The sequence below is a fragment of the Spea bombifrons genome, chromosome 12 (assembly GCF_027358695.1).
Source record: "Spea bombifrons isolate aSpeBom1 chromosome 12, aSpeBom1.2.pri, whole genome shotgun sequence".
In the NCBI taxonomy this organism is placed as follows: domain Eukaryota; kingdom Metazoa; phylum Chordata; class Amphibia; order Anura; family Pelobatidae; genus Spea; species Spea bombifrons.
This window is the reverse complement of record NC_071098.1, coordinates 28,514,490-28,534,665: the sequence shown is the minus strand read 5'-3', so window position 1 is coordinate 28,534,665 and position 20,176 is coordinate 28,514,490. Positions and strand designations below refer to the sequence as shown.

The 20,176-nt window shown below is 41.0% G+C and overlaps 2 protein-coding genes across 3 annotated transcripts; one reads left to right on the top strand and one right to left on the bottom strand.

The window, feature by feature from the left end:
• Nucleotides 1-1,294: 1,294 nt before the first annotated feature.
• Nucleotides 1,295-6,885, bottom strand: NOSIP (nitric oxide synthase interacting protein). Its single transcript, XM_053452538.1, has 9 exons — nt 6,828-6,885; nt 6,135-6,245; nt 5,404-5,509; nt 4,442-4,523; nt 4,002-4,143; nt 3,440-3,552; nt 2,823-3,010; nt 1,785-1,893; nt 1,295-1,460 (listed from the first exon to the last, which is right to left on the bottom strand). The coding sequence occupies exons 2-9, from the start codon at nt 6,202-6,204 to the stop codon at nt 1,389-1,391; spliced, it is 882 nt and encodes a 293-aa protein (XP_053308513.1). The 5' UTR covers nt 6,205-6,245; nt 6,828-6,885; the 3' UTR covers nt 1,295-1,388.
• Nucleotides 6,886-11,008: 4,123 nt separating this feature from the next.
• PRRG2 (proline rich and Gla domain 2) lies at nt 11,009-18,534 on the top strand. Of its 2 annotated transcripts, XM_053452542.1 has the most exons (7): nt 11,009-11,503; nt 14,476-14,590; nt 14,999-15,162; nt 15,686-15,734; nt 16,856-16,985; nt 17,264-17,419; nt 18,031-18,533. In XM_053452542.1, the coding sequence occupies exons 2-7, from the start codon at nt 14,488-14,490 to the stop codon at nt 18,059-18,061; spliced, it is 633 nt and encodes a 210-aa protein (XP_053308517.1). In that variant the 5' UTR covers nt 11,009-11,503; nt 14,476-14,487; the 3' UTR covers nt 18,062-18,533. The 2 variants fall into 2 exon arrangements, with proteins under 2 accessions (XP_053308517.1, XP_053308518.1); XM_053452543.1 differs by lacking the exon at nt 11,009-11,503 and having other exon boundaries at nt 14,481-14,590; nt 18,031-18,534.
• The last annotated feature ends 1,642 nt before the right edge of the window (nt 18,535-20,176 follow it).

The window sequence follows — 20,176 nt, the reverse complement described above, 5'->3', positions numbered from 1 at the left end:
GTATTTGCTCGATTATAAGACGACCCCGATTATAAGACGACCCCCCAAAATCAAAATATTAATTTAGGAAAAAAACAAAAAGCCTGAATATAAGACTACCCTATAGGGAAAAAGTTTTACCAGTAAATATTAATTAATGTAAATTATTTTCATGTTTAATAAAAGCTATGATTGAGAAAAATATATTTTTTAAATTTCCTTTTATTTGCCAACCTGCCCCCCCCAGTTATGCCACTCTGCCCCCAGAAATGCTTTATACCCCCCTATTTGCCACTCTGCCCCATGATATGCCTTATACCCCTGTATGCCACTCTGGCATATAGGGGGTTAAAAGGCATATCATGGGGCTGAGTGGCATATAGGGGGGTATAAAGCATTTCTGGAGGTATATAGGCATATCATGGGGCTGAGTGGCATATAGGGGGTTAAAATGCATTTCTGGAGGTCCAGAAATGCATTTTAACCCCCTATATGCCACTCAGCCCCATGATATGCCTTTTAACCCAGCATGTACTGGCTGCCTTGGCTTGATAGGAGTGTGATTGCTGTTAGCAGTTTGATATATATATATATATATCAAACTGCTAACAGCAATCACACTCCTATCAAGCCAAGGCAGCCAGTACATGCTGGAACCTGGGGATGATAGCAGTGGGATTACAGCCTCCATATGCCATGCTACAACCCCCACCCCCCTTACACATCCATGCTATCACACACACACTCACACTCATTCACAAACATTTAAATACTCATTCATTCCCTTAATCACACACACTTCACACATACTCAAAAACCCTCCCCCACCCCCTCACCTGAACTGCAGATCTCCCACTCGCAGACTTCTGCAGGGGACCGGCTGTAGCAACTTCTCTGGCCCCGCCCTCAGAGGAGGGAGGGGGGAGATAGAGTTCTGTGAGGACGCTGCAAGCTTCCTGCCCTGCTTCTAACAGAAGAGACGCTGCTCGCGACCGGTAAGCAGCATGGCGCCAGCATTTTTTTGGGGTCTGATTAGAAGACGACCCCGATTATAAGACGAGGGGTATTTTTCAGAGCATTTGCTCTGGAAAAAACCTCGTCTTATAATCGAGCAAATACGGTACATTGGGGGAAGTAAATTTCCATTGCACCCACTACTTCCTGTTTTCTTTAAAACAGGAAGTGGAATGTTTAGAATGCAGATAGGAGCGGTTGCCTTAAAACCTTGCCCCAAGTACAGTATAAAAATCAGAATCCTATGTGTTTTAGACGCATATCCACCTTATAAATAAACCCTTGTGCCACCCAAATCTATTTTTTTCAAATAGGATACTTTAATGTAACAAAACAAATACAATTAAAAGCTTTTGAACTGGCGGAGTTACAGTAGAGCAGACGTTGGGGTGGATTTATGCTTGCATCACGGGCCGGGCCTCCTTCGCATTAAGTTGCACTCCTGATCCTGAAAATCCAGTTCCGCCCTGGAAACGAGAAAGAATATCCAGCATGAGACAAGCAGAGTATTCAGCGCCTTAGGTGTGGGGCAACTATCGCCAAGTGTGCCAATGTTCTAGGTTCCTGGCATTGGGACCCAGAGGAGATGGCAATAGCATGCATTGTTCTACCCCCAATACATCATACACAGACACAACATGCCTTTTAGACATGAGCAGTACCCAATCATGGGTATTATGAATAATAATTGGGATGCTGGCTAAAACAAATTGTCGGAATGGTATTTTTTTAACGTACGTTATCTAGCCTGTGATATTTGTGTGTAGATGCAGCCAGTTAGGCAAACTCACCCTTTGCAGCACAATGATATCCTTCTCGGTCAGCTTTTCACCGTTGATTGGATCAATCATGTCTTTTTTGATCAGTTTTTCTACACACTCCATCGTAACCACAGCGCCTCTGAAAAACAGATTGTCAACGGTTTAACAAACGTCATACAAAGCCATATGTTGGGGAGTATGTTTAAGTTTTGTGAATTAAGATGACGATGCGGCCTTTATAAACGTGGTTACAGTAATGAAAACACCCGGAAAATGTTCCAAAAAGGGCATTTAAATATTCGCTCCAACACGGCAAGCTCGCCAGCCTCCCCGATCTAAGCTACAGCGGCCTGCAGGCAGTTCTTAAATGAACCACCAGGTGTCAGTACAGATCTCCGGAGGCATAGCCGAAAAGGCACGTCATGGAAGAAATATTGCTGTCTAGACGGTAGACAAAAGAATGACAGGTTGCGATAACATGAGGGCCTACTGATAAAACGCGTACAAAGGAACAGCAAGATGGCTGGACAGAGCAAGGACGCCGCACTTCCACTAGAGGGAAAGACAAAATAGAAAAAAAATATATATATAGAGATATATAGATATAGAGAGAGCACCCTTTAAGCCCATTTTGCCTTAAAATGAACGAATCAAAACAAATGCCAATTTTGTTAATCACGGGCACCTGTGTAGAACTGTATGAAAAACCATGTACTGTTACCAGTCAGTTCAAGAAATGATTGTATATATAAATACACAATCCTGAATGATGATAACACATGTATCTTTTACATTACATTTATATAGTGCTCATTAAATTAATCCATCCAATTTATACGATGTGTGTAGAGATGACGGATCAGTTATTGGGAAAAGGAAAACTGGTACATTTCCGATGAAAACTTGAGTATTGGATGAATTAAAATTCTGTGCACAAACACTGTAGTCTGCGGCTTTAGCTGTTCTCTTTCTCTGCTATAAGCGCAACACCTACAACTAACACATCGGAAATGGCTCCACTAATGGGGACAGCGATAAAAGACATAACAAAAAAGCTTGGAGACTTACGAGGGCCTCAGCACTGCACACGGGACAGAATTGCCCAGCATGTCCCTCGTAACAGCACAAACGTATCTGTCTTGGCGGTTTATCAGACCTACGCGATCCACTTTGCCGTCGACTGGCGTGAATTTCACCGGGATGAGGTCTTTCATTTTCAGGGGCTTTCCGCTCATGGGGCAGTACACGGTCTTGTCCTGGAATGAGTAAGCAGATGGGGTATTTAAAAGTAACCTTTTTTACTTCAAAGTTCCTTTTAAAGCATTTTGGACAATGTAACCTCAAATAAGAAACCAATTGTGAAAAACCAGAATAACTAAAGTAGGCAAAACATCACCAATATATACAGCAGCGGGGCAAATTTCCCGAAGGCCTGATGACCAGTGGCAATCAGGATAAAGAGTGGACATTGCATTTAATCTCCCATGGGCACTGTTGCCACCAACAAAGCTTTTTGTATGCCATGGAGTCCTAGTATGTACATTTATCACCGTATATATGACTAACATCCCGTCACTTGGAAAAGGGCAGAGCAAAGTAGCGCTACAGAGTATTTCACAAGAACAATATGCCCAGCAGAGGGATTCTAGCACTTAATATAAAAGAGAAACCACAGGCTGACTCACAGGCTTTTTTATAAGGGTCGTCTTAGACTCTGGCGTCAGCGATGGAATCCAAAAGCTAGGAAGTGTCTTGTTTTTCTCATCGTTGCTCTGCTTACTGGTACCAGGCTTGTCTTCTAAACGAATATAAAAACCCTTTAATGTTATTAGTTCTATGTCGCCTTCAATAGACTCATGCAAAAAACGTTACATATAGCACAGGGGACTAGCTATTATTCTACATACATTTTTACAGATGTTACTTATTACATTACATTTGTAGAGCACCAGCATATTCCATAGCGCTGTTATAATAGGGGAGAGTGAGAATTAACAACATTACAATATACAAAACCGAACGTTACATGAGCACACGTTAACAAATACTGTTAGAGATGGCAAGAGGGTCCTTCTCTTACAATCTACTTAATGGTGCGTTAGAACGCAAAATGCTATTCATGTAGCTATGCTTGTGCAGCACCACCAATGAAAGGTAACCCAGTACATTCTACAAGTCTGCCCGGCACTGCTGTAAGAAGCTGTACATTAGCAGTCTATATTTGACTGATACATGTCTTTAGGTTACCTTGTTTCTGGGTAAAGGGGTTCAGTGGTTTGCTGACAATGGACATTTCTTTATCGAGAAATACTTTCATTTTGGATTCTTTTGCGGCTTTATTTAATTCCTCTGTTTCTGCTTTTTCCTTATTCTTCTGCTTTTCGTATGCCTAAGAGACAAAATATACCATTTTCAGCCTGCCAGCTTAGTGTTTCAATGTCTGAGAAGCACAGCGACTAGATATTGGTAGGTTTTCTATGTAACTACTACTCCTGGGATGCCCGAGCAATTGTATGGGTACAGATGCAATGTGGATGAAATAAATGCTCAATAGTCCTCAAAAGTTTGTTATTGTAAAGGTGATTATATTATACACAGCTGTACTAAGAATATGTGCTGCTGCTGGACAAGAAACAAATGAAATGTACAAAATAGTAAAAAAAAAAAAAACAAAAAAAAAAAACTACCTTCATCTGCCGTGCAATCTCTGTCTTTTGGTGTAAGATGCATTCCAGAATTGCTTCTTTCTCGTAAATGTATCCATCTTGCCTTGATAAAGAAACAATGTTAGAATGAAACTCTAGTATGTAATCAAACATGTAGTACATACAGCATAAGGAACACAATAACCACACAAACAATCACCAGAAGATTAAAATCTGCTTTTCTATTGCTGAGAAGACTTGGGGTTCCTGTAATAGCCCCCACACAGGGAACAGAACCCTAAGCAGACGATGGGCTTTGACAGAATTATTTAGTTCTACAAACGTAACAGAGGCTCCGTGATTTACCTTTTAGAAACGGGTTTGCATTATGCAACAGAAACCACAGAGGTTGGCCCTTAATAATTCATATCAGATTTAGTGAGATAAAATGTTCTACCTCGCCGCTGCTTAACTTTAATAAAAATGGACCAGTAATTTTCTAGGTTTCTAGCTACTTGTTACATTTTCTGCAGTGTTAAGCTACTGACGTGTTGCTGAATGAGTAACAGGTTGACTTTTTCATTTGGATTCATTTAAGTTTTAAAATGAAGAAGAAAGCTTCCGAATGTTCGTTTTACCCACTAAAAAGTTATCTTCTCTGACAACCGCTTCTGTGTCACCGTTGGCTTGCTTCTCCTGGCTCTCCGATGAACTATTCTGGCCTCCTCCGTGTATTTTCGCAACAGGCCGGAGATGCGAAGAAGGAAAAAGTAGAGCTGCCAAGAAGTTGAGGCACAGAAGCGGTTGTCGGAGAGGGTAGGGAGATAGAGGGAGTGACAATGAAGAAAAAGAAAAGCCCATCTGAATTTTGTCTCAGCGGAAAAGGAAAGAAACAAACTTTGTTGCCCAGAAACAAACAATAGCATGAACAAGAACAAAAATATAATGTAACACTGCAGAAAATAGAACAAGTAGCCGTGGATGAAACAGTTAGCAAAACATACGTTACAACAGGGTCTCTACAAGGCTGCAGAGACAGGCAACAGCAGTCAAAATCCTTCACGGCATCCTTGCTAAGACGCACCGTCTGTGTCCCATATCCGGAGGCAGCTGAGGGAAGAAATGAGATGAGACATTAGTGACGACAGCTTCCTATAAACCTATAATGTACCAGAAAAAGGGATAACATTAGTCACTTTGCTATTATTGTGTATTGACATGCATGTGTGCCACGCTGTGTAATGTAGTAACAAAGTGCTGAAAAAGCAATATATTTGGACCCTGCGTATATTAATTACTATATTTTACAATCTAACTACAAGGTAGTGAAGGAGTGTAATCCTGTGTCCATGGCAATCATCTGCTGAACATGTATGTGTTTAATATGTTTCTGGATAAAGGTGTATACAATAGCATGAAATACATGTCAATGAAATACAACTGAACAAGACATTGCCTTTGGTGCCAAGAGTACTTACAATGGCGCCAACTTGGATCACGAATCTCCCACTGGCAGTACCCACCAGAACAGACTAAACCCAATTTCAGCAGAAATCAGTTAGCATTGTGTTTAAAATGTATCTTACAATAACACCTAATTAGAATGTATCAGTAAATGAAAGATTCTGAGATTAATAAATGAATGATGTCATCTCTATCTCCTACGGTCCCAACACCAACAGTCAGGACTCTGTAGTGTGACGTCGGCAGCTTGCTTTGTTGTAGAAATACACACCGGTGTCTTTCCTTTTCTCGTAATAGGTATACACAGCTCCGGCAGTACAATTCTTTCCGTGCCTCGTCATCTTCTTTTAAGAACCAAAATTCCCTGAAGGAGACAAAGGAGCTGCAAAGAAAAACAAAAAGATAATCTGAGCATACATTTGTTAACCACTCCGTATTTAAATTGTGCAGCGCTGCAGAATATGTTGGCGTGTAATAAATAATTAATGATGATAATAATAATAATAAACAAAGTCAATGTAAACGTGACTATACCTGAAATGTATAGATCTTTGGGGGGGGGCTTTTAATTGACAGTTCATACCTTGTAGCACAGTATATGCAAATTAATATATGCTAAATGCAAATTAAATGCAAATTATTTCGTTTTCTTCCCAGGATTGGCTGGGACTGATTAAAACTATACATCATTTATGACCCAGGCAGACTGGGCATCTATATGTCCTTCTCTGAGGGGCATAAAACAATCATTTTAATAACCTAAAGCAAACCGGAATACATTATAGAAGTTTTAGTTACTCTGTGTCGCTGCCAGACATGGCATTCGCTCCAGTTGCTATATCCTCTCCGGAATTAATATAATTTACCTCATAAAGAGCTCAGGTCCCAGACTAAGCCCGTAAACAGAAAAATGTAACTCAAAATGTATAAAATAAAACAAAATATTGCGTTTGGCGATACTTACGGCGTATTCCCTCTTTGTTTACGTGTGTCCGAACCCGGAAGCGGTTACTGTGCCCTGCGCGGCGCGTACTAATGACGTAGCAGCGCTTCCAGTAGAGAGCACGTGACTCACAGCATCTTATTATTGTGGGTAGTCTCAGTACACTGATTAGGGGGAGTGGATGTCTAAGGGTGAATTCACTGGGTTTTAGGAAATTCATGAATAATCATAATTTCATATTAAATATATATATATATATTAGTGTAAAGTAATTCTAGTTCAAAAAGTGGGCTTATCACCATAGCAACCAATTCAATGGTCAAATAACCAGGAATATTTGAGTGGTTGCTATGGTAATATCACTTTTCAAATGTTGCCCCCCCACACCCAGAATCACTTCTTGTATATAACCCCCACTTAGCAATATTTACAGCAATTTTGGGGTAAAATAATATGAATATGTTAAATGATTGAACCATTTAATTACAGTAGTTTCCCTTGAATTTAAATAATTAAACTTACGCTGTTAATAATACCGCACAATCTATTTAGTGGTACCGCACCCAATAAAAATTATATTAAAAATGCATGGCAAAAAAAGCCACTTAAATATATTGGCATTTTATGCTCTTTTTGCATATATACCTCCGAAGTGTCTCTGTTTAAAGGCAACAGTCCCTCTTTCCTACATCAATCGATAGATCATAAGGTCACATAGAAAGTCTCAGTATAGTTAAAAAGCAGATATGTGTGGAAAAAAATGTTAAAAATTTGCATAACGCCCTGGATGTCAAAGTGTTAAAGACAACAAGCGATAAAAACGTAGTCTTTTATCATAAGGTCACATACAGCCCTCATCACTTAACCACAAGCATTCCGATTCTCGGCAAACCAGTTTCTTTTTTTTTTTTTTTTGTAACACGCGGACGTAATTATTTACCGCAAGTTTCTTTTCTGGATTTAACTAGAACGACTTTCCCTTCCTATTATTTTTTTATAATTTTTTTTGCCATCTAGTGGAAATATTCTCCATTATTCACACTCATTCACGCTTACCTATTCTCATTGTCGTTAATGTCACGGCCGCGTTAGCACCGTCAGCGCGCGTAATTAAATTAAGTGCGCAATACGCATTAAAGTGGAGATATCTAATCGAGCAATAAACGCGCCGGACTTGGATTTATGAGACTTTTTGACTTAAACTGGATTTACCGTGTGAACATCGAGCTCAAAAGAGCGAATCTTTATAATGCGATCGCAGAATTCTACGCGGCTGCAAACGGACTTTTCTTATTTAATAATTTTGACCAAAAGGAGTACAGATCCGCTCGGGATTTTCTGTTATATGTGACGGACTGGTATGGGGGAAAGTTGACCCAAGTGTGCAGAGAGACGTCATTAATCTCATTCGATAATCAGTTAGTCTGCACTCAACTTAGGTTCAACTCGGTCTTACTCACCAGGAAGACCTGGCAAGGTCCTTTGGCACGCAGGCTGAATAGAAACGGATTAAGCAAAGCTCATAAAATTGTGCACCTCGCCCCGCTTATAATGATTCAGAGAAGAGGGTAATACAGCGAGGGTATTAAACATGCATGGGACAGGCATACGGCTCCTGAATCTAAGACGAGACCAACGACTGATTAAGGTTTGAGTCTTTACAGCAGGAGAAACGGGACTAGACGGGGGGCCGAATGGGGCCGATCTGCTGTTTTAGGGGACAGCAGCCCCTCTGCCACCGAGCCCCATTGGCAACCAAACTGGTTGCCTCTCAATGCGCTGGTTACAGAGATCTCCCCGACATTATAGAGGACCATGACGAAGCTGCATAGCCTACATAGCATGGAGTCGCCTGGCGCCGCTCGCCCTTCATAGGCGGAGTGAAAAGATGTGATGTCATATTCTGGCGCTCAGAGCAAGGGCAGGAGGAGCGGACGTGGAGGTGCTGGCCCAGAGAAGCCAGTAAGAGAAACACGTCACGGAAGGTCTTCTTCATGTTCAAACATAACCACCTCCCTTCTTGCTCAAGGCCACCATGTTAAAGAAAGCACAGCTCCTCCTGCCCAATGTTACAAGCCCTGCTTTGAAAATAAGGCACCTGTATTAAAGGTAAGGAAGTGGCAGCGGGTACACCAATATGGCGGCTGTGCAGAATATACCCCCCCCCCCGCTATACTGGCCAAACTCATCGCCCCAGATCTACTTACAATAATTATTAGTTGAGTTCTGCGCAAGGTAATTGTCACCTGACCAAACTGGAAAAGAATCAAAGCACTTGATGAGCTCCCTGCGTAATGGAACGTCTACATGTTAGGATTAGTGAACACCTGTGATCTACCCGTGACATGTTTAACCCCTTATCATCCGATAGCAGAGAAGATGCCTTACGATGTCATGGACAGATGTGCCTTCGTTTCGGGGGATAGAAGAAGGAACATTCTAAATCTCAACTGATCAGGTGATGTATACAACGGCCGGATATCCTACGGAAATGACTTTTCTTGGGTATTATAAAAAATGCTTAATCGGGATTAGAAATGTATGAAATGACAAAAACATGCATTCACAGGAAATGTGATTTTATAAAATATTATTAATTATTATTATTATATTATTATTATGTATCAATATTGTATAATATTATTACATACACAAAAATGTATTTTATTTAATTTGTTTCCCTCTAAAAATCCGTTTTTTTTGGCTTATTATCTGAATTTCTTAATTGCATTCATATTCTTATCGAAACATTAACAATATTTTGTACGTATAAAAAGGCAATTTGGGGTGCAACGTTTGGGAATGTGGTGTTATCCCCCCATAGCGACAGACAGAACGTTCCAATAAAGAAGGAACATTTTATCGGTTGCTATGGTGACAACACCACTTACCAAGTGGTCTTTTTTTATCCCTAAAAAAGTAAAAGCCTGTCTTTTTTCCATTTAGGAAGGAATCATTTATTAAGGAACCGACACAGAGAAGCCGGGGATAACCGTCGGGTGCTTGCGGTCCGTTTGGCCATTTAAACGCAGCCAGCCTCTCCTTCGACAAACAATGCCCAAAATTATGCGCATGACATCACAAGAATCTGGCACAATTCCTTGTCTCTAGAATTAAATACCATCGTGGTAACGACTCCCAGCATCCCCACCGGGCTACGATATTCCAGTAATAGAAACCCACCGCCGGTCAACCAGTTTTACGTGAAAAGCAGCGCTTCTGCATCTTTTGCCCCCCCGATGACGTTTACATATGTATTCCCTTTTTGTTCAATGAGAATCCATTCGAAGTTGGGAAGTACAATACAATAGATTGTAAGCTCCCAAGACCAGTTCTTCTTCTTCTGTAGCAGTATGCTTTAAGGTGTATTAAAGTCATTGTCAGTTTTAAATGGTCTGTTAAATACGATGACTGCGTGGCGGCATTGTGATGCCACGTGTCCATAACGGGGGTCTTTTTAGAGTATCTGTTGATCGGATTGGACTGGGGGTTGGCCATTTTTTCGATTATATATATTATATATTATAAGGAAATAAAGTTCACCACTTAGTGGGTGGGACATACTCTGGACACAGCTTGAGTGAAACGCGTAGGTGCAGCTGAACTACAGTGTCCCTCTAGGCAGCTGCCTTTCTGCCATATGGGAGATCCAGCCCCTGATCATGAACCTTACGAATAGGATCCCCTGCCAAGACCAAGTTCATCTCCACCTTCTGATTTATCAATGTTTATGCGGTTACGTTGACATAGAAGAAAGACAGCATTCCTCCGGGCAAGGATGGAATGGCTCCTCAGGACCTTTACACATATCACATACACGATCCAGAACGCTGCTTTAGGTCATGATCTAGAACCAGAGGGTCGGAGGCTTAGATGTAACGCGTGGACGTTTTACTTTACTGAGAGGGTGGTGGATAAGTGGAACAGCCTCCTAGCAAAGGGGTTTACACCGCGTACGGCTCCCGAGTCTAAGACGAGACCGACGACTGATTAAGGTCTGGGTCTTCACAGCAGACCAGATGGGGCGGAATGGTTCTTATCTGCCGTCAGATTCCACGTTGCCGAGCTCTATTATTGCTAAAGCTCTTTTGATCGTCTCGAGGTCATTGTAGCTACGAAGACGTCCCAGGGAGAGTCTGCTAGGAATGTGAGATTCTCGGCAGGCACCTGCCCGGGGCCCTTTGTACAGCCATATACCTGTTTTCTCGGCTAGGCGGTCATGTGACCCGCTTAACACACCTCCCCGCGCTCTCCACGCTACCTGAGCCTGCCTGTAGGACCTCTTATCTGCAGGGCTCTGCTGATCCATGGGGGGAGGGGAGAGTCCACAGGAAAAGGAAGAGGAGTCTGGATCAGTCTCTGCTGCTGGACACACACACATTACACTCTTACGGGACTCCCAATATTCCATCTTTCTGCGAAAAATAATAATAATAATAATAAAATAAGCGCAATGAAGACGGGACGAGAAATGGATTTACAAACAGATCTATGATTTCTCTCCTGCGCTAAAACAATAGATTTCACCTTAAATTAACTCTCTGATCCTGATTGCCCTGGGATCAGGTGGGCATGTGCTGGGAATATTCACATTTTTCCTTTTTTTCTTTGGATCTTAAGAAATATCGTTTCCTGATCACAAAAGAAAGCTGTTGATTCTGCTTTTTTTTTTCTCTTCCTTTTAATGACAGAAGCTGGTGAGTACCCTTTCATGCGTCGGTTAAAAGACCTTTTTATGTTTATTTTAAATAATAATAATATTTTATTATTATTTTTATTTATTTATTTTAAAAATATTTGTATTTTTTTTTTTTTTATCCCAGCAAAGTGTTAACTGTCAGATCTGGAAGTACAGATGACTCATTCCTTCCTTAAGCATTAACAACTAACCCACCCAAATCAGTAAAAATGCATTAAACGCACACAAAAAAAATCCCAGGATTTTATTATTCTTTAAACATATTTTACTAGTCCCTTTTAATGTTTAAGGTAGCCTTGTAAAGATGTTGTTGTTTTCTTTAACCCTTTCCTAGAATGCTCATCAACGTTCACTGCAGAAATGCATGCATTTAATGATCTTGGTGGGCTTTGGGTGAATTTAATCAAAAGCCCCCCCTCAACAAAAAAAAATAATATTGTTTATAAATAATAATTATATTGCTGGTATTTCCCTTTAAAATAAGGCTGGGTTAGGGTCTCCAGAATCAGGTGAGGCCAGCTGTCAACAGGTTTACCAAACCTGATTTTTTTTTTGGAGGGGTGTCTTATTTTACTTAAAGCTATAAAATCATTGTGAATTAACCCTTTGGGGTGCCAGGCAACCTTATTAAGACATCTCTTTGGATTGTTTTCCTTCTGCTAAAAGGCACAGAGGACCCCCAGTTCCTCATTGCACCCAAAATGTTGGCAAGCTGTCTCCTAGTTCTTCACATGGCTCTGATACAATGTATAGAACCAAACTACAATCCAGATTTCACTTATTGCCTCTGCCCTGCTTCTCTTTTCATTGATGGTGAATCCAGAATCAGCACCTGGTTATTATTATTATTATTATTATTATTATTATTATTATTTTATGTATTACTTATTTTGTGTCAGTCTGTTGATCCCTGTGTTTTTATTACTCAGAATATTGTTAAAATGTATGCAGCTGATGATACAATGTATAGGATTTACCAATATATATATATATATATATAAATTAAATGGCCCTGCTGCCACCTGGAAGGGACAGTATTAAATACAACTTAGAAAGTAACCTTTTGAGTTCTGGTGGGCGTACCTAGGGTCCAGGTTTGACCCTAAATCACATTGTTTTACCCCAATATTAGAGTGTCTTAGGGTCACAAAGTCTGGAGCCAACTCCTTCATACCCTTTTCTGATTTAATGATATCTGAGTTATATCACAGCTGGAACCCCTGCTTTGATACAGGTGACTTCATTCAGAATGGCTTTTCACAAGCGGTACTATTTGAGCCATTTCATTGCCGCCAATAGTGGATTTTTTTTGTTATTGTTATTAAAAAAAGTTAATATTTGATGAGGCTGGGCTCTTAAATGGTTGGCACTCCATGGGTTGGCAGAACAAATAACATGACCGGGGGAAAAAGGAAGGTGTAGGGGATTCAGATTAAAAGATTGGACCATTCTATTGGTTGCTATGGTGATAAGACCACTTAAAATTTCGCTGAAGAATTCTTTCTAAACATTCCATGGGCATTCGTGTTTTCCTGTTCCAGCTGGCTAGGGTTTGTGAGGTCTACTCAAACCCTTGTCTTCTAGTGAGCAACCTTGGGCAAACAGGCTTGTCTTCTGGGAATGCATACAATGCTTCCATTCCATGGCAAACAGTCTAAGCTTCTAGAAGACAGGGACATCAGGGGAGGAAAGAATAATTAGAGCTATGATTTCACCCTGGTCCAGGGCAGGGCTGGGTAAAACAGTGGCTGTTGGCCTTAAAGTGTATGTGTAGCCGCATGTATCCATCCATCAGCCGTTACATGAAATCACTGGATCTGACTAATAATGGGCATGTGCCATCTTGTATTGGCCCACGAGGCAGTTTTTAAGATGGCACGCCCAGGCCTCTCCGCTATCTAGAGAAAATATTACAAGGTTCTCACTACTTTTCTAGAAATGTCAACCTTGACAATATGTTCTCCTGGCTAAACCATACACCTGAAGTCCCATGAGGAACACTTCAAAAAAAAATTCTCTGTGTAATCAGGGCTATAAAAAACTAAAACACCGGTGGAGCGCGTGTGAGTAGCTTCTTCCTCTGCATTTTGAGAAGTTCTTCAATTTCAGACATTACATTTTTTGTGTTTCTACAAAGAAACGGCAGTGAATGGGACTTCGCTATGAATTATGAAGGGAAAACCCTGGGGAGTTTTTTCCTGGGTTAAAGGCCAATTAATCCCTGTATAATATATAGTTAAATCTGGTGATTTCTTCATTGATTTTCCTGTGCATTACGCAGAGCCAACCTGGCCCTTCTTGAAGGACTCTGCAGGGTTGGCTTTTCATAGTTGGGACCAGACCAAGGAATAACGTTATCCTTGGCGCAAACTGGGCACATGCTATGCTCTTATACTTCTGCAGCATGCGGCCATGAGTATCCAACCAGCAGCCGCACTAAAGGGTAGGGTCTGCCATGTGAGTGGAGGACCTAGTAGGCACCATCAGACACCGGCCCACTTGCAGTTGCCCTGTTTGCCCGTTGGCATTGGAGTCCGCATATTGTTAAGCCAGCCTCTGAACTTGCTTGTTTAATTAAGAAACTCCATGTCTTTGTGATAACTTAATGATGTTAATAAGAAGCAAGGCCTCTGGTGGAAGGTCATAGGGACAGCTGTCCTATACGGAGAGATGCTGCAAGGATGAGAGAGATCACTTTCTCTACATGTAATCCTCAAGATTTTGGGCGCTCGTGACCACCCTCCGATTTTAGGTCTAGAAATGTATATCCCTGGATAGAATAAAAAGAAAGATGGCTGTCTTTGCCAAAGTGCTCTGGTTCTTTGTTGCAGATGAAACCAACAAGTTGAGGTTGGGGTAACATGACTTGCTGTGTCCGAGTAACTTGTCACATCAAAAGGTTTTCACTTCATCTTTTCTTCTGAGCCAACTATTTGTCCTGATCGTGTTACGCCAATTAATCTGTTCCAGCTTCGTGACATCATGTGGACGGGATGTCTGCTATTACTTCAGGCTTTAACAGCCACGCTCGGACATATTCTTGAGCCTCGGAAACTTGCAGCGCTTCAGAAACCAGAAAAGGAAGGTGGGAGGCTTTATCCAAAGCTGTGATATTCACAAACTCCTCTTTGGAATAATAGTTGACCATTTCTCCAAACTTCTTTCTTCTTTCTTCTTCTTTCTTCTTTCTTCTTCTTTCTTCCTTCTTCTTCTTTCTTCTTCTTTCTTCTCTCTTACTATAAGGACCAGGCACATGTTAACATACCAACTCCCTGTGTCAATGAAGGGGGTAAATGTAACACATCTCTATGTGCTTATTTATTTTTGTGTCGTACCCACTTCATGTAGTTTGGAATCCTTTATAACCAATGACCCCAAATGGTTGACCGGTGCCCTGTATTGTCCCCTCACTATTTTTTGGGAATTGCGTACTTCTTTCACGCAGATAATTAACTATTTTTTCTTGATTTTGTTCTTATAACTATTGTTTTAGTGTTCATGGATGAAGGGCCAGCCAACACGTTTTTTGTCCGCAAGCTGCTATATAACAGTTGGGATTTTGAGATGTTCACGCCGGGTAATCTAGAAAGGGAGTGCAACGAAGAAGTGTGTAATTATGAAGAGGCTCGAGAGTGTTTCGAGAATGACCAGCTGACCGTGAGTACTCAATAGCTGAAAAGTGACAACACTTCTGGAAAGGGATTCATAATGACCCATGTTGGAATTCACCCTTCAGTAAGCAACTCTGAGCTTCCATGGTGTCTGACAAGTTGATTTAAAGCCACCCAAGAGCCATTAGATGCACTTTAATGCATATGATGGCTGTGAGGTCCCCTTTAAGTTTGTGTGGTGACCCCTTGCATGGAGAGATCCTGCAGAATCCCACCCATATGCGTTTGCCCCCCTTTGCCCACCACCCAACTATTTCCCATGCAGAGATTGAGAGTCATCCTGATAAGGTCCCTACGTTTGCCCAGTAAACGGTTTAGTTACCACAAGAGGGATATTACTTAAAAGTAGGGATTATTCCACCCCGTAAACCAGCTCTGTTTATGTATATTAACGTCATCAAGGCTTGTATTATATATACACTTTATTTAATGATACATTTTTTGTTAGAAATATTTTCTATGCTGATTTCAGACATTACGTTTCTTTTTATTTCTTCTTTCTCACCCAGAAAAAATTTTGGGACACGTATCCACATAATGGAAAAGGAGACGTGTCATGTAAGTTCTTGTCTTCCAGCATTACAGTTTTTCATGGATAGCTAGTGGGGTCTTATCGTTCTGGGGACCCTACTAAACTCTGCATTTCCCATAATTTCTCCCGTTTCGTCTTGGCTAGTGACGATCCTGTTGATTATTAGCTAACAACGCATTACCGCTCCCGTGAGATCCTGAAATTTCAGTTTAATGCGCATTTGGAGATCAATGGAGTCAATGGTCACCCTTGGTAGATACATAACCAACATACCTACTGTATAAAAACTCGAGTCATGGTAGCCAATTTTATAATCAATATCCACAACTTCCTAATCAATATTCAGAGTTCAGCGCTCGACATTAGTTTGAAATTGAGAATTTCCCACTGAAAAACTCTTCTTGAAATCAGTTTTGTTACTTTTTCTATTTAGATACAAATAGTAAGCATGATAGAGGCCACCTGAGTTGTGTTTCACTACTGGAGAATATGAGCAGCTGTGGATAGGATAAGATAACGTGCCCTAAAGTTTTATCTCTTGTGATATTTTTGTCTACTCATGTATGAGTTTTTACTCCATCTAGTGTATGTAGATAAGACTGCATGTAGAAGTCTACTTAAAGGGAGACTGACACGTCTCAGACAAAAGCGTATCTGAATCCAGCCCTGGAAACCATTTTTCATCCGTGTTGTTATGGTTTAGTAAATAAACACCAAAGTACAGAAACAGGACCAGTATTTCTGTTCAAAGTTTCTGAGTTTGGGGTTAGAAATGGCCGTATTATGCGTTCACGTGTTTGATTGGCAGCAGTCTGGCCAACTACTGGTGTCCCTATAAAACTTCCATATGTGTAACATCCAAAGGCATAGAAAAGGTGAAAGAGCAGCCAATCTGAGCATTTTATTTGGTTGTGATCCACATAATATACGTTGTGCAGGAAATGTATTGGTTAATGCTGGTTCTGCCGCAGGAAGTGGCCGATCTTGGCCTCCAAGTGGTTATCCTTTACGTGAAATATCTCCAAAATGTGAACACTGACTAACGCACAAACCGCTATTGTTGGTTTTAATAAATAGATTTTGTGATGCCCGAGGGGGGCCGACTGTATGACTGATCACATTGTCCGCTTCCTTTGTGCACCTCCAGCGTACTCCCCTGCAGTGGACGTGGCCGGCCTGGTAGCTGGACTTGTGGCAGGGCTTGTGATACTGGTGATGGCAGGAGCCGTAATACTGTATTGTGTAAAATACAGAGCCAAGGAGACATCTAGAGGGAGGTAGGGAATCCATTTTGTCGAACGCGGAGCCATTTTGTGGCTGTCTCAACGTGCATTACACTTCTCTAACTGGCATATTCCATTACGTGAACAGTATTTTATAATTTTATTATTACAAATAAATTGGGATTACTAAGTTTTTTTTTTAACTGTTTTCTTTTTCACCATTTCATTTCTGCCATAATATCCTCCATCTAGATAATGAGCCTGTTTTCGGCCCTTGTGTATTCCCCATGTGAAGAAAACCCGGTCACCTATGCTGTATCTGTTTCTTTTAGAGCCCCGGTGAATCTCACCAGTAATGTACCTCTGACCGAAGACCTACCATTGACACATCTACCAGTGGTTGAACCCAGCGCACCTGGACTTCCTTCCTACGAAGAAGCTTTAGAGGCATCCGGCACGTACGACGCTCCCCCACCTCCGTATCAGAGGTAACTGCTTTCCTGAGTTGTCTACTTAGGGTAGAAGGGCGGTCATGCCGAAATGTTGACAAAGGAATCAAGATTATGGTTCCTTCAACCCTACTATGTTGTAGAGGTGGAAGTTGGGACTAGGCCAGAGCCGACCGTGAGGGTCCATCTCTGGTTAGTGCTTTCCCTGAATTAGGCTTAAGTCTACAATACCCCATCCGGTTCGCGTATGCTGTAGGTTTTTCTTTTGTTTTGCTTGCCCATCAAGTCCCATCGAGCAGAAGGAGGACTTCCAATTTTCTTCCAATGAACTTCAGTAGCGTGGAAATGTTAGATATCCTCTTGTTGACATCACAGCCCCTCTTTATATTCTCCTAAAACATTATATGTTTCATTACATAAATGGCATGTCATGTGACCTAACAGGACATGAAAATTATGGGCAGAATCATTCATATCATGAAAGGTCCTATATGATAATATAGAATTTTATTTTTTGTGAGGTCTGGACTTCTCACCACGTTCCCAACATGCTTATAATCTAATTCCATTCAGGCCGCCCGCTTACACCCTTTTTTATTTCTATAGCTAAAATGTTCAATCCTAACCAGCATTTTGTGATATCTTTCCAGAGGTTCCTCCAGATCAAACCAACCCAGCTGAAAATAAAGTCACCACATGTAGGTCCAGAACGTGGAGTGCGTCGGACATGAAAACTGTTTTTTTGTGAGAATGAAATAAGACGGGTGCTTTTGTATGTTTTGGTTTTTTTTTTGTTTTTTTTTTATACATTCTACAGGAATATTCTTCACTCACCAAAGAAATAGCCATTGAAGTTGTGTATTGGTTGCTATTCGTCTTTAGAGGTCCATGGCCCATTGGGTGCACAGCTCTAGAAATATTTCACGTCAACGTCTTAAACTCTGGGGTTTGTGTAAGAGAGATGAGCCACAGAATATGTCTACGTTGGATAATGCCACGCTAGAAGCGCATCTCCCTTGCACCCTATTTACTATAAGCAGTATAGAAAATTGGTCAGTATGGCCACCTCTGGCCTTAACCTACGCTTTGTCCTTCATGTAGATAAATCTATAGCATTTAACGGCTTTAGAATTTATTTCTGGGGGAGAATCTCTAATTAAATGCAACAAAAAATATCCAACGTTACAATTTCTTGGCCGGATCAGCTTAAGGGCTTGAAAGGACCTCCGAATAATGTGGTTTTGGTGGCTTTTATTGACTTGAAATTATACGGGGAAGCCGTAAAGTGATGTTTGTGACAAAACGGACTAAAAATGATGTATCCCACAAACACCACCAAATCATCGTGGTCTTCATTTGTCACCAATGTATCCTGACAGCTGATCTGTATCCTCTGGACCACCAAGCCTCTCCTGTGACTTCTTAGCAATGGTGCCCATGTATGGGGAACGTTGGACTCATGCTACAGTAACATTACTATTATTTTTAATCCTAAATCATCTAAGCGCAATGACGTGCTCCTGACCTCCGTAGACGGAAGAACCATCTCGAAGGGATATATTTGGCCTCCAAATGTGCAATAGTTACTCGGGTTTAAATCCCATCCATAATGATCTTCGGTGGCCTGTGGTGGGAACGTCGAAGATGTCTTCTGCGGCATTGGACATCTTGCGACCCTTGGCTCCTAGGATTTCCAGCCACCCGTTTCCTGAGAGTGATGGGGGTTATAGCCCAACCATACTTTTTATGTGGCTCAGGTTCTACTGCATTGTCTACTTATACTGTGTCTGTATTTGCTAGTTTTGTGATGAAATGTGAAAACCTGAAAGTAGACTTTCTTTTTTTAAAACAAACAAACATTTACCATTAAAAACACATTTCATAAAAAAATTGCCTTAATTAAATTTGTATTTTTAAATAAAGATGATTTCATAACAACCCTGTGAACGGCTTTTATTTACTTAATATTGCCCTCGGTAGGGGCACAAAGGGTGTCCAGGTGCTCTAATGCATTCACAGCTCCCTTTTCTTTACACTAAAAGGGCTTTTAACAGATTGGCCCGTTGGGTGTGTGTGTATGGGGCGGAGGGGTAATTACCAGTTCATTGAGAGGGTCTAACCAATAAAACGACTTGCATTTCATTAGCCCGTCTGGGGAGCTTGCATGTCATTAGCCTTTCATTGACATAATGTAAATGGGGTAGGTAGACAGGGGGTCCAACTAACATTAGGGACTAGCTGAATGTCGGGATAAGAGGTTTCCAACTCTGTAGGGGCCAGGGGCCCTTAGATGTGACGTAAGAAAATATTTAATCACCTAAGAAAGGTAATAGATAAGTGGAACTGCCCCCCAGCAGAAGTGGTAGAGGGTAATACAGTGAGGGTATTAAACACGCATGGGATAGGCATACGGCTCCTGAATCTAAGACGAGACCAACGACTGATTAAGGTTTGATTCTTTAAAGCAGGAGAAATGGCCGTATCTACCGTTGCATTTGGCTTTGATGCTAAAAAAAAAAAAAATATAAAAATATTTTATTATGTATTAGCTATTAAATTGAAAACTTTAGGATTATTTATTTTTGTTACACTTTGTGGAATTTACAATCTCTTCCTATCTCGCCCTCCGTGTTTCCTTATTTAGAATTACGTTTAATTTGTATGATTCTCGGATTTTAGACCCCTGTTCCCAAACCTTATATTCTAAAGTTCTTCACTCTAAACATACATATTTATTAAATATTAAACATTTACCTCTGAGCCATAGAAGCGGCCATCCTAAAGCCAATCGGGCGC

Bases quoted from the DNA above. Each gene is read 5' to 3' on its own strand.
- PRRG2 (XM_053452543.1), top strand. From the start codon at position 14,488: ATGTGGACGGGATGTCTGCTATTACTTCAGGCTTTAACAGCCACGCTC. The intron at 14,591-14,998 runs GTGGGAGGCTTT...CTATTGTTTTAG, and splicing joins TCAGAAACCAGAAAAGGAAG to TGTTCATGGATGAAGGGCCA. The intron at 16,986-17,263 runs GTAGGGAATCCA...TGTTTCTTTTAG, and splicing joins AAGGAGACATCTAGAGGGAG to AGCCCCGGTGAATCTCACCA.
- NOSIP (XM_053452538.1), bottom strand. From the start codon at position 6,204: ATGACGAGGCACGGAAAGAATTGTACTGCCGGAGCTGTGTATACCTAT. The intron at 4,144-4,441 runs GTAGTTTTTTTT...TTTGTCTCTTAG, and splicing joins AGATTGCACGGCAGATGAAG to GCATACGAAAAGCAGAAGAA. The intron at 1,894-2,822 runs GTAAGTCTCCAA...TCTGTTTTTCAG, and splicing joins TGTGCAGTGCTGAGGCCCTC to AGGCGCTGTGGTTACGATGG.